This window comes from Tachypleus tridentatus, chromosome 13 (assembly GCF_004210375.1).
Source record: "Tachypleus tridentatus isolate NWPU-2018 chromosome 13, ASM421037v1, whole genome shotgun sequence".
Classification (NCBI taxonomy): Eukaryota; Metazoa; Arthropoda; class Merostomata; order Xiphosura; family Limulidae; genus Tachypleus; species Tachypleus tridentatus.
The window spans coordinates 54,998,540-55,010,922 of NC_134837.1; the positions used below are offsets into that span (position 1 = coordinate 54,998,540).

Here is a 12,383-nt window from a genome sequence, read left to right on the forward strand (position 1 = left end):
GGAATATATTATGTAACCTGCTTTAAAAGCAACCGAGAATATCATCGGGAAAGGTGAAACTAATGCTTACCTAAATAATCATTCCACGTGTTCGTTGTCGGCAACACAGGAACGACGTTTGTAACATTTTCACTGGATACAAAGGCTAAATGACCCCAAGATGGTCTTCCGAGAAGTGTATATCGTGTGAACATTTGCTGGAGGATTCGAACCAATCTATTTTTATTAGAATCTAAAACATTAAAAAAGGTTCACCTGATTATACCATTTTTGTTGAAATTATTATAATGTAGTATAGGAAACTGAACAGATATGTAAAGAAGAGGAGAACAACAAATAAAACAGATGGAACATTCAGCTCCGTCCAGAGTTTTGGATAAATCTTACTTCAATGCTTTAATGTAAAGCTAATGTGAGTAAAGTTAAGCTTAGCCTTTTAGTATAACAGAAAGATTGTGATTTCTAATAGACGAGAAGTCTAGCTTACTCTTTATGACTTTATATTACATCTGTGATGACAGTTCTCAAATATGCAAAAAGAAATACTGTTTGCTTCCCTTTTCTAAGAAATTTAATGTAACAAACAATAATCAGTTTCGTAATTAATAGAAATAATCAAACCCGGAAGCTCTTTTAAAAGAAATCCAGTGTAACGAACCATATTCAATTTCATAATTAACAGAAGTATTCAGAGTATGGACACTTTAAAATACCAACTTTCAAGTAATCAGAACACCTGGAAATTCTTCATTGAATCCGAAGAGCTTTCTCAAAAGCTTACGTATACACTAGATTCAAAGCCTAAAAAAAGTACTTTTTAGAATATTAATAATAATCATATACAAAAATATAAGTTTTTGTGTTAATAAAAAGTACAGGTATTGGGAGTAAGTAATAACCGCGTTCAGTTGTAAACAAGCATTTTACATCAATGAAAATAACGTTTTTAATTAGAAATAGAATATAAATATTCCAAAATGCCATGAATCACAAATGTTTTGTTCGTTTTATGTAGCATTGGGAAAAAAATTCAGTTCTATCTTTTATTATTTTATGAATAAATCTTCCTACCCTGTTGTGGTAAGCCTATGAAAGCGTTAGAAGGTAGTTGAGCCCAGTAACATGGCCTTGGATTTTTTAATGACTCTCTGGTCGTATTGAGACATAGAAATTCGTATTTTGCTTCCTGAGTTCTTCGATTTTCGAAAAACGTTTGAGTTGCTTCTATTGTTGTGAAAGCAATATCGCTTCCTCCATTTATAAGACACCGTAGCGCTCCCTCGTGGCCAGCAAAACTATTGTTTAAACAAGAAGTTCCATTGCCACATCCACTGCATAACTGAGGATACTTTTGTCCTGTAGAAAGTATTTCAGTGAAACACGTACTGAGAAACATGTGGAAACATTTAATAAAATGTTCAATACGTTTTAAATAAACTGATGAAGTTTTTGCACGTTAAAGTTTTGTTTCAAATGCATTCATTCCTTTATTGCCTTCAACTCTTAGTCTTTAAAGTGACAATTAAAAGAAAAGTAGATCAATTTGTAAAATAATAATATAGTAAAGGTTTCACATTATTTGTAAAAAGTAACAAAACGTACATGGTAATTATTTTTTTATTTTTCTTTAGTAGCTATAAGATCAAAGCCCATAAGATTTTGTTTAAAGGAAACATTCTAATTAGGTAAATGAAATACAGGTAATGTAATGCTTATCTCCTTTTCCTTATGTTTTAAAATTATTTTACCTCGGGTGAACTTAGATTACACCGTTCAAGTATGAGATAAACCCACAATTTGATGGTTTATAGCAATTGCACAAGAAATGAAAAATCATTTGTTGAAAATCTTTTTCAGTGTATACCTATAATGTATTTCAAAACTAAGTTATTAGAAGTTTCGTCATGTTATATTTTCCTGTTATTCGTACTACTAAACTTACGAAGTTTTTCTTCCAAAACTGGATCTGTTGACCAGCTACCAGCAACGCAGCTTTCTAAGAAGAAACTTCCTATAGCATGGAGCTCATTTTTACAGTTTTGTGCTATAACATCTGTGCCCATAAGAACACTGATTGGTACGTGCCATCCTACCACATCACTGAATGTTCCATGACACGAACTTTTATTGCGAAGGTCTGCTAAGTTTCTGAGCTCCAAGTCCTTCCTCACTACTGCTGCTGCACGATAAGTATAGGACTCTGTGGAACATCAATAAGGTAAGTTTCTGCTAAGTCCGAGATAATTATTAAAAAATGCTCGAAAGTAAAGAGTACTTGAACTATAATTTGAGAAATATAATAAACAAACACATACCAAGAGTAAATAAGAAATCTTTAGTACAGAATCTGGTATTGACATCGTTAGGGTTGTTCTGTTGAAACAAATTAATGGCCAGTTATGCCTGTACAACGGATGAATTGTATTTCAGTGGGAAAATTGTGCTATACCATCCAGAATGGGCCTAAAAAGAGTGCACTGCACGAGTGTATGTTTCATAGAGAGTCAAGATTCTTCTATGTACGCAAGTGGCATTACACAGTTTACTACGAATGAGGTATAATGTTTTGGTACTGTGTTACGTGGTAATAGAAGCCATGTATGAAATGCTCTGGTTCTTGCCCAAATAGTGTTTTGTCAGAAGATGGATGAATTTCTAGTATTGTTCTGAAATTATTAGCAGTTGCTTATTTAACTTTCTGCTGAAATAAACATCAACAAAGGAAGGGAAATGAAGGTAAATAAAACTGTCAGTCTCATAAGTATTGCTTTTGTTATGTCTTGCCTGAAAACAAGTACTTATTTGCTAACACATATGAAATTGGTGGTAAGTAGTGTGTAAGCAATATTAATTAATTACAGTGGTAGAAATTTAGTGACTTGTTGGCTGAATATGACAATGCATTTTTGAAACCAGATGGTGATTTGGTCAAAGAAAAATAATTCGCAATCACTTAGACACAAGCGCCATATGCCATTGAAACAACTACCCTGCAGGCTTACGTGAAGTACTTAAGATAGAACAAGTGCCACAGTATAGTGGATATTAAAGGACATAATTAAACAGCCTTCACAGAGTGCATAGTCATTTCCAGTAATTACTATCAGGAAATTATGCCATGGATATGGGTAGATTACAGTGACCCCATCGATGACTTTCCACTCCTATAGGCAACTGAATGTTCGGATGAATTGAAATGAGTCCACTGGTTCATAATTGTAGACCTAACACTTCGGCATTGGCAAGTCAACTTTGGTGACAAGAGTATTTGAAATGGCTTGTACGAGTTTCTTTCACTCCATTCAGTCTGGCTTGGCTTAGATTAACTGTTAGCATGCCGGATTGTGAATCCGCTAGGTCCGTAGGTTATGTCCAGTTGCTGCAAAAATATCATGCTAAACGGCTGTAAATGTTTTATAAAGTAATTTTAAAAATCCACTATTTAATTTAGGTTGCTTTAAAGTTGGCAGTGAGCACTGTTTGCTAGCTTTTTCTTTCTCATATATCAGCTAAAACTTAGGGACGGTTAGCACAGAAGGCAAAACGAGCTGATATCTGAGGAAAGAGAGCACAACATAAAGACATCTTTTTTCACTTTTGGATGGTATTTTAAAACAAATGCAAGGCCGGAAAAAAACAAACGTTTCACATTAAAGGAACAGACAAATTGAAACCGGTGTACAAACTACAATGTGAAAAGTGTATCTCAAGTATCTGTGAAAGGGATTCATAAAGGGGTTGGAATAAAATAACTACCAGATTACGTACACATTTCTAAGTATTTATTCCAAAGCGTAATTTTTACAAGAAATTTCGACTTATGTGCGAGTACAAAACCCAACCAAGATTTATACGTAGAATCTGCATTACAAACATTCTCCGTTTAAAGAAGGACTTCCTGTACTTAAGGATTTCAACGGAAATCTTATTTATTTTAATTAAATATTCAAGTTGTTTTAAATATGCAGAGGTGATATCACTTTCTCGCCTCAGTATTTTAAAACTAAGGTTTCTACTATGAGTATTTAGCAATTCATTCATAGAGTTTTCTTCATTTTGGCTTAATCACGATCTCCTCCAAAATTCACGGAATTCAAAGTCATTTTATCTGAAATTTAATTAATTTTTTAAATTTGAGAAAATTCGTTCAGCATCAGTTACGAACATCTAAGTTTTAAACCCTCAACATTAGCGTCATGTATATTCATGGATTAAATTACAAAATAGTTAACAACTTTTTAACAGCTGTTCATTTATACGTTTATTTTCTGGTACATCTAAATCTCTGTTTGTGTGTGTAATATTGCTTTTAAATACCTCTTCAAAGTCATAGCAAAGATTTTACAGTATTGCAAAAGAAAAAACACACCTTTGATGTTCTGGATATTTAATGTTATCTTCTAATTTGTTGCTTTATGTGAGGTATATAAATTTAAGGCTTACTTTCGTAGGCTGTTGCTTCCATGGCTACTGGTACTAAACTGAAATACCTTCCTCCTATGTAAACCTCTTCTGGAGCTACGTTGACCAAGTCAGCTTGTCTGTTCAGAATAATGTACATACAGTCAAGCCTGAAAAAAACAATGATGAAGACGGGTTACTAGAATTATTCAGCTTTATTTAACCTTGTTTTTCTTCAAAAGTAAGTGAAAGTAATCTAACCACCTAAATTAGAATGTACAAAGTGGGTAAGTCTTACCAATTGTAATGGGTAAAGGAAGCTATACATGGCTATTATACTTCCAGATGAATAAGATAGTATGCTGAACGAAATCAGAATATAATTATTTTAATACAAATTACAGCTTTTTTATAAGGAAAAATATTTTTGAACATATACTATGTTTCGATCACTGGAACGATCAATTACAAGCTTTAATGATAAAGGAGGTTTTAGCATTTGAATCAACATTCAAACGTCACCCCTGTTCTGAAAAATAAACTTCCTTACTGTAAAAGCTTTAACGAAACTAGGAATTAAAATTAGATTCACTCTTGACACTATTATATTATATTATATTATATTATATTATATTATATTATGTTATATTATATTATGTTATATTATATTATGTTATATTATATTATGTTATATTATATTATATTATATTATATTATATTATATTATATTATATTATATTATATTATATTATATTATATTATATTATATTATATTCAAACGTGGACCTTTTTTTCTTTTTCTAATGCACTTCTCCCTGCGGTGGCTAAGCGGCAATATATTTTTTATCTCTCTTTGAATTTCGCACAAACATACACGAAAGTTGATGAAACTTTGTAGAACGGACGGCAACTGCCTGTTGTGTAGACACAAGTGTAGAGGACGACGTTTCGAAAGTCTTCCGCCTTTCGTCTTGCCGTCCATTCTACAAAGTTTCATCATGAATACTCTATCAAAACAATCTATCAAAGAATACACGAGAGTTATCTCAGCTAGTCGTCCTTAATTCAGCAGTGATCAACTAGAGGAAAGGTAGCTAGTCAACACCATCCATTGCCAACTTTTAGGTCGCTCTTCTACTAAATAATAGTGGGATTGAACGTCACATTATAACACTATCACGGTTGAAAGGGCAAGCGTGTTTGGTGATAGGAATTCAAACCCACGGAAGTCTGAAGGCTTATAACGTTAAAAACTGGGCTTTGATACTCGTGATGGGCACAGGACAAATAATTCATTGTGCAACTGTGTGATTAACAAGTAACAAAATTATATTTTTTTGTGAAAAGATTTAAACAAGAAAATGTCTATTGTGGTGAGTTACTTGTAATATACGTTAAAGAATTTAATTCAAAGCCAAAGATCTGACAAACGTTTTCATATAATTTATGAATTACAAAAACAAAACAAAAAACAAAACCTTGTATAACATTATTGTTTTCTTTATGGTAAAGCTACTAAGGCTATAGCCGCAGTCTCTAACTTTGAATTACCGACAAAAAGAACAGGAAATTGACTGGCAGCAACCGATATCAACTTTTGGTCTATTATTTTATTAATGAATAATGACTGTAACTTTATAACTGTTTCACAGCTGATGATACGGACAAAATTTGGTTACAATTTTACGACCAGCAAATTTCAGAGTCCTAACAATCAGGTCATGTAAGGCTCTTTAAACAAGAACCGTCATACAATTTTAAACTTTATTAAATTAAAAAAATAATACAAAAATATCTTGTTCAAAATAAAACTTCTCTAAAATAAAATAAAAAAGTGACGTTCACTTTTAGTAAGACTAGAAATCGTTAAAGCTGAAAATCTAATATCTATTCACTTATCTCTATGTTTTTACTTGTCTCGTCCTGAAACACATTGAACAAAGTTTGGCATTTCTTGAGACATAGATAAACAAGCCTTCAGATTCTTCTGTGGAATACAAAGTCGAACTGAAAAACAACAATAAATCATTTCTGTAAATGACATGAAAACTGTTATTATTAAGATATTTAAATATTCTTCATATAACAATTCCTAGTCTAGTAAATTTAACCATGAATATGTTTCGTATTTCATACTTTAATGTTTACACATCCATATAAAGGAATCACCCCACATTGCTCTGCATGTTTCTATTTGTTTACACACATTTGCTGTTTTAATGGGGTTCTTAATATTGTGTTATTTTATTCAATGTCTTTTCTTCATTTGTGATATACTAATCAGTGTTGTAATTATCTAGTTAATCCATCCTTGGCGAGTGAAGCGAGGCAGAATTGAGTATACAAATTAAGATACGTACATTCTTTACATATTCGTTATGCATATTAAGTCATGCCAGTGTAGCAACTGTCGATAGCATCAAAGATCTTTCTGTCTGTGGACAGATCTCCCTATCAACAAGTTGAACGATCCATACCAAACTAGGTATGCTAAATTAATAGTCCAAAAGTAAAGCAAACTCTTATTGAACTTCCCCTACATTGAATAATAAGATCATTTTATAGAATAATTCTTATATCGTTACTACAGTAGTCATTATAAATAGTTGAGTTTGAACAAAATTCACACCACAACAAAATTCTACAAAATGACGATTGTAAATAAAATTATCAGTAATTTGGTTTATTTTCCGTAATAACTAAAACATACATTAATAAAATATTCAAGTAAAATGCGGATTATTCACCGTAACTAATTCTTGGGTCAAATTTTGTTGAACCTAAGAAGGCTAAATTCATCTTCGACTTCTTCCTCTCCTAACAGCAGATTTTATCTTTTACTTTTGTTATTTCAATTGCTGTATCAAATGTTTCTTTCTAAGATAAATGGTGGTATTTTTTATTGTTTAAAGCTTCTGCTTCTTGGTGCTGTAGTTTGGTTAATACAAGTTGTTTCCATGGGCACCACGCTAATGTGTCCAGGATGCTGAGATTTTATTTAATCAGCATAGATAGAATTTTTCATGTTATACTTCCCACATTTGAAATACGATAGATTTATTTTTTAGAGTCCGTAAATAAAACTCCGCATTGCTCTTTTAAGGCGTGTACATATTATGGGCTGATACCATCAACTTTTAGATAATTACAAATAATTTGTTGATGAAGGTTTACATAAAGTCCTACGTTCACGCTACAGTCTATTACACTAATAATGTATAATTCAAATATAAATTTGTTAGTACACATCAAATAAAACATTAAAAAAAAGAAAATTATGAATGTATTGGAAAAATTCTGTACTGCCTAGTACAAAGTTGACTTATTAATAGTATTATTTTTTAAAATTAATAGCAAGAGGTATATCTGATCTTATCCATCATATATGATATAACTTTCTGAGTTGCTCGTTAGGCTTTTTTGTTTTATTATTCTTATAACATTTTAAAGAATTTTCAAGGAGTCTGTCAGATAAACGAGGGACGTTTGGGTATGTGTGTGTTCCTTTGTTTGTTTTGAATTTCTCACACATCTACACCAAGCTATCTGTGTTAGCCATCTCTAATTTAGCAGTGTAAGACTAGGATGAAGGCCGCTAGTCATTACCACTCACCGCCGACTTTTGGACTACTTTTTTACCAACGAACAATAAGATTGACCGTCTCATTATAATGTCCCAGCGGCTATTAGGGTTAACATGTTGTATGTGACTTGGATTCAAACCCGCTACCCTCAGATTGCGAGTCGAGAGCCCTAACCATCTGTCCATGTCTGGCCCAGTATATGTGTAAATGTTAAGTTTTTGACTAGGTACTTTACAAGCTTTTGTGAGTATAAAGTTTTGTGTTTTCTGGCTCAACTACGTTATGCAGGTGGGTTTAAAAACTTTTCTAATGCATGATTTACGTATTTTGAGTATGATGTTTGGTGTTGCTTCTTAATTATTACCTGTCAGAATCATTTTTAGCCAGATCAGGATTTTGATACTCTTAATATGTTCATTCCATTTTATTTTTAATCGTAAGTTAATTCTAAGAACTTTGCATGACATGACGACTTCGAGTGCCCCACTTATATATAGTTAAGATTTAGTTCTGCTTTGTTCAGATGATGTTTAGAACAACATTATCTGTATTTTATGAGTGTTCATTTTGAGCCTCCATTTGTTATTTTTCGCTTAATAGTAGTTGTATATTGAATGATTCTGTTATAGAATTTTTGGTACTCTTTCAAATGGTCACAGCGAACTTTGAGCATTGTGTTGAAGCGAAACGTCGAGATCTGGGAGGGTCAGGTACTACTTAGATTTCCAGTGATGTCGAGAAAACCCACTTGTAAAGAAAAATATATGTGGAAAAACGACTCGTTTGGGCTGAGAAAAAAGTTTTACGTAGAGGAGCGAACAACGTTTCGACCTTCTTCGGTGATCGTCAGGTTCACAAAGAAAGGAAGATGTAACTGACCGGAAGCTGACCACATACTTGAAAAGGGTTGTGTAGCTGAGTGTCGGAATGTAGAGGGCGTGTTTAGATGTTTGAATATATAATTTTATATTATTTATTTTATTATTATTATTTATTATATTATTTATAATATAGATATAAACCCCTTTCAAACATGTGGTCAGCTTCCGGTCTGTTATCTCTTCCTTTCTTTGTGAACCTGACGATGACCGAAGAAGGTCGAAATGTTGTTCGCTTCTTTACGTAAACAATTTTCTCAACCCAAACGAGCCGTTTTTTACATTTATATTTTTCATTACTTAGATTTCTTCCACTCTTCTGTACTGGTGTTATTTAATCCATTTTAGTTAACAGCATTATTCGGGAAATATTCATACATAATGAACATTTCATAAATTTGGGTTCTGTATTCATGCAAAGTTGCTTACTTAATTACGCTATTCCTATCAGACCCATGCCCATTTATGTGCAACTTTGAGTATGTGCATTGGTATACACTTTGCTTTATTTGGAATTTCAACAGTCTTACAATTCGCAAACAGTCCTATACATGCCAATAATTGTACATTTAGTAATATATTTATCATGTATTTAACAATAATACCATAATAATATATACTGACTACACCACACAAATGATGTGGTTAAGTAAGTCTAGTGTGACATATTTATAAGATAGAAGAACTTAGGTTCACTTCCATCACGTATGATACAACGATCTAGTGAACGTACTACTTTGTTTTTCTTTTAAATTTTTTCTGAAAGTAAATCACCGACCTGTTCAGAGGACTGCGTTCTTTCCTGCTAGAATCCTTATGTGGTACAGTTGCTTCCAGGTTGTATGTTTTAATTAGTTTACGTGTGTTTGCCGGGTTCGTTTCAAGTTGTAAGTGAGACCTAGAAATTTTGCTGATGTATCGATCTGCAGAAGGGTTCCATGTAGGTTAACTTCTGGTTTGTTTTTACGAATTTTATTTGATTTTGTCAACATCAGTAATTTAACTTCCGGTTTATACTAGGGTTATAATAAATGGTTAAGACTGAATTAGAGAAGTGTTTCATAAGTAAAATTGTATTAAGATATTTTTTACCTTTTGATGTAGAATATAATTTTCCGCAGAAGCAAAATTCAGGTCATTATTAAATTTAATGCATCAGTTATGCCAAATATAGGCAGTATAAATCTTGACTACATCTCTACTCTGAACTAAGCTGTTTTGAATAAGAAGTGACGCAACTGTTTAGACATTTTTGCCGAGTTTCTCGACTTAAACGTTACAACTTCTCACTTCCGATCCCCATACCATATTTTACGACAGTTTATTAGAAAATGAATGCTGCTGAAAACTCTCGCTGATATTTTGCTCATTTTTGCAAATGTGTCTGCATTGTCCGCGTTTTCAAGAGAAGTTTGTTTGTTTCTTTTTGACTTAGCCGTCCCTAATTTTGCAGTGTAAGACTAGAGGGAAAGCAGCTAGTGATCACCACCCACCGCCAACTCTTGGGCTACTCTTTTACCAACGAATAGTGGGATTGACCGTCACATTATAACGCCCCCACGGCTGAAAGGGCAAGCATGTTTGGCGCGACGGGGATGCGAACCCGCGACCCTCGGATTACGAGTCGCACGCCTTAACGCGCTTGGCCATGCCAGGCCTTCAAGAGAAGAAAAAAGGAGTGGAACCTCCTTAAAATAATAAACAAAATTTTTAAGATAAGTGCATTACAAGAGCTTCAAAAAGAAAGCTCATTATTCTTTGAGAGTTCCCTCTTACCGGTAGACTTTCACCGAATCTGTCAGACTTATGCTAAAGGCAGAGGTGGGTATGCAATTTGCCACTCAAAAAAAAAAAAACAACGTTTTGTTTTACGTGTAATATTCAGGTGTTGTGAAACGTTATCTTAGACAGGAAATAGTGTGGTGGTTGGAGCGAGTGATAACGAAAGTAAATATTTAGGTTTCACGACCCACTACATGAGAATTTTGTTTTATATTTCTATTATAAGAATAACGATAAAATTCAGTATTTTAGAGGAGTAGCCTAGAAACTGGTGGTGAATGCGTGTGACTTATTGTTTTCTTTTAGTCTGTGAAGTGAAAATTAAGAATGGTTAGAACATATAGTTATATTTTTAAATTCGCAAAGAACGCTTTTGCTATTTCTTCAGCAATCTGTTCGGTCCTTGATTTCCTATATTCCAGTCTTATCTTTGGTGAATTCGTTTTGTTCATTTAAAACATTGTAAAACGTTGTTGACAACTAATTATTGTAAGTGATTTGTAACTCAACGTCAAAAATGCTGCTAGCGCAATTATCAAATTTTGTACATGTGATTTCTGTGCTAAGTTCTACGAACTGACAATAAATACTAGTTCGAAACGTTATCCTGTTTTAACAAAAATATACACTTTTTTTCTCTGTTAGTATCCCATCCATTTATTTTTGTTTTATGTAACTATTTGTTTCGTGCACATGTCATACACCAATTCTGTTTGGTATTTATTTATTACTTGTTACGTTTTCAGTCATACAAGAATCACTGTTTTATTTGAAAAAGAGCATAGGTCAATGTTAGAAATTGTGTTTGCAAACGTTATATATTCTGATGCAATTTTCTTTAACAAGGTAGCATATGTAACGATATAGATGTTTTATTAGCAGTGCATATCAACATTTATTATTAGTTTTACATTTTCCGAACAGTATATATTTTGCAAGATACTAAGTGAAAAAACAAAAAAACAGCAAAACCAAAACGTATTCACCAATGCTGGCTAACAGCTAAACAGGTGTGTAGTCAAGCATATTGAAATAGTAAGAAATAAAAAAGGGCTTAGTGGAACTCAATAACATTGATAACTTAGTACAGCGCCTCTTTTGGACATAGATTTTAGTTTGAAGTTAGGTTATGAACTCTTACGTGCTTTTCAGTGTATCAAGGCCCGGCAAGACTAGGTGTGTTAAGGCGGTCGACTCGCAATCTGAACGTCGCGAGTTCGAATCCCCGTTTGCACCAAACATGATCGCCCTTTTAACCGTGGAGGCGTTATAATTTAACGGTTAATACCATTATTCGTTGGTAAAAGAGTAGTTCAAGAGTTGGTGGTTTGTGGTGATGACTAGCTGCCTTTTCTTTAGTCTTACACTGTTAAATTAGGAACAGCTAGTGGAGATAGCCTTCGTGTAGCTTTGGGCGAAATTCAAAACAAACAAACAGTGCATCAAACTGTGTAAAACAATACCCAGTTCACAGACGAGTCATATTTCATCATGTGTGGATATACATTTAAAGAACATCAAAAGATTAATTTTTCCAATCTCTTCATCTATTCGAAATAATTTGAGAAAATGAGTGGTGAATTAAATGAGTATTTATAACATAAAAACGCTTCCAGACCAGAACAACAGACGATTAAAAAACAAATTTGCTACACAAGAGAAGTCTGTCTTCATTTGTCCTGAAAGCCAAGTTTGTCCAATGAATATGGAATTCTGGAATTAAGACAATACATGTAAA

At 33.0% G+C, this 12,383-nt stretch overlaps 1 protein-coding gene and 1 long non-coding RNA gene across 4 annotated transcripts in view; one reads left to right on the forward strand and one right to left on the reverse strand.

Annotated features, from left to right (window-relative positions):
* Positions 1-12,383, reverse strand: part of LOC143236614 (transferrin-like) — a 33,940-nt gene that overhangs the window by 18,112 nt on the left and 3,445 nt on the right. The window contains exons 2-6 of the mRNA XM_076474940.1: positions 6,315-6,408; positions 4,444-4,571; positions 1,943-2,200; positions 1,072-1,356; positions 71-232 (exon numbers count right to left, since the gene is read on the reverse strand). Coding sequence (XP_076331055.1) covers positions 71-232; positions 1,072-1,356; positions 1,943-2,200; positions 4,444-4,571; positions 6,315-6,408 — 927 coding nt within the window. The remainder of the gene's footprint in view (positions 1-70; positions 233-1,071; positions 1,357-1,942; positions 2,201-4,443; positions 4,572-6,314; positions 6,409-12,383) is intronic.
* The window catches only part of LOC143236615 (uncharacterized), a 46,159-nt gene continuing 41,914 nt past the window's right edge, over positions 8,139-12,383 (forward strand). For 2 of the 3 annotated variants that reach the window (XR_013019609.1, XR_013019601.1), the window contains exon 1: positions 9,674-9,803. This is a non-coding gene — a long non-coding RNA (uncharacterized LOC143236615). Of the gene's footprint in view, positions 8,274-9,673; positions 9,804-12,383 lie in introns of those variants that run through there. The other variant, XR_013019611.1, reaches the window with a different exon arrangement.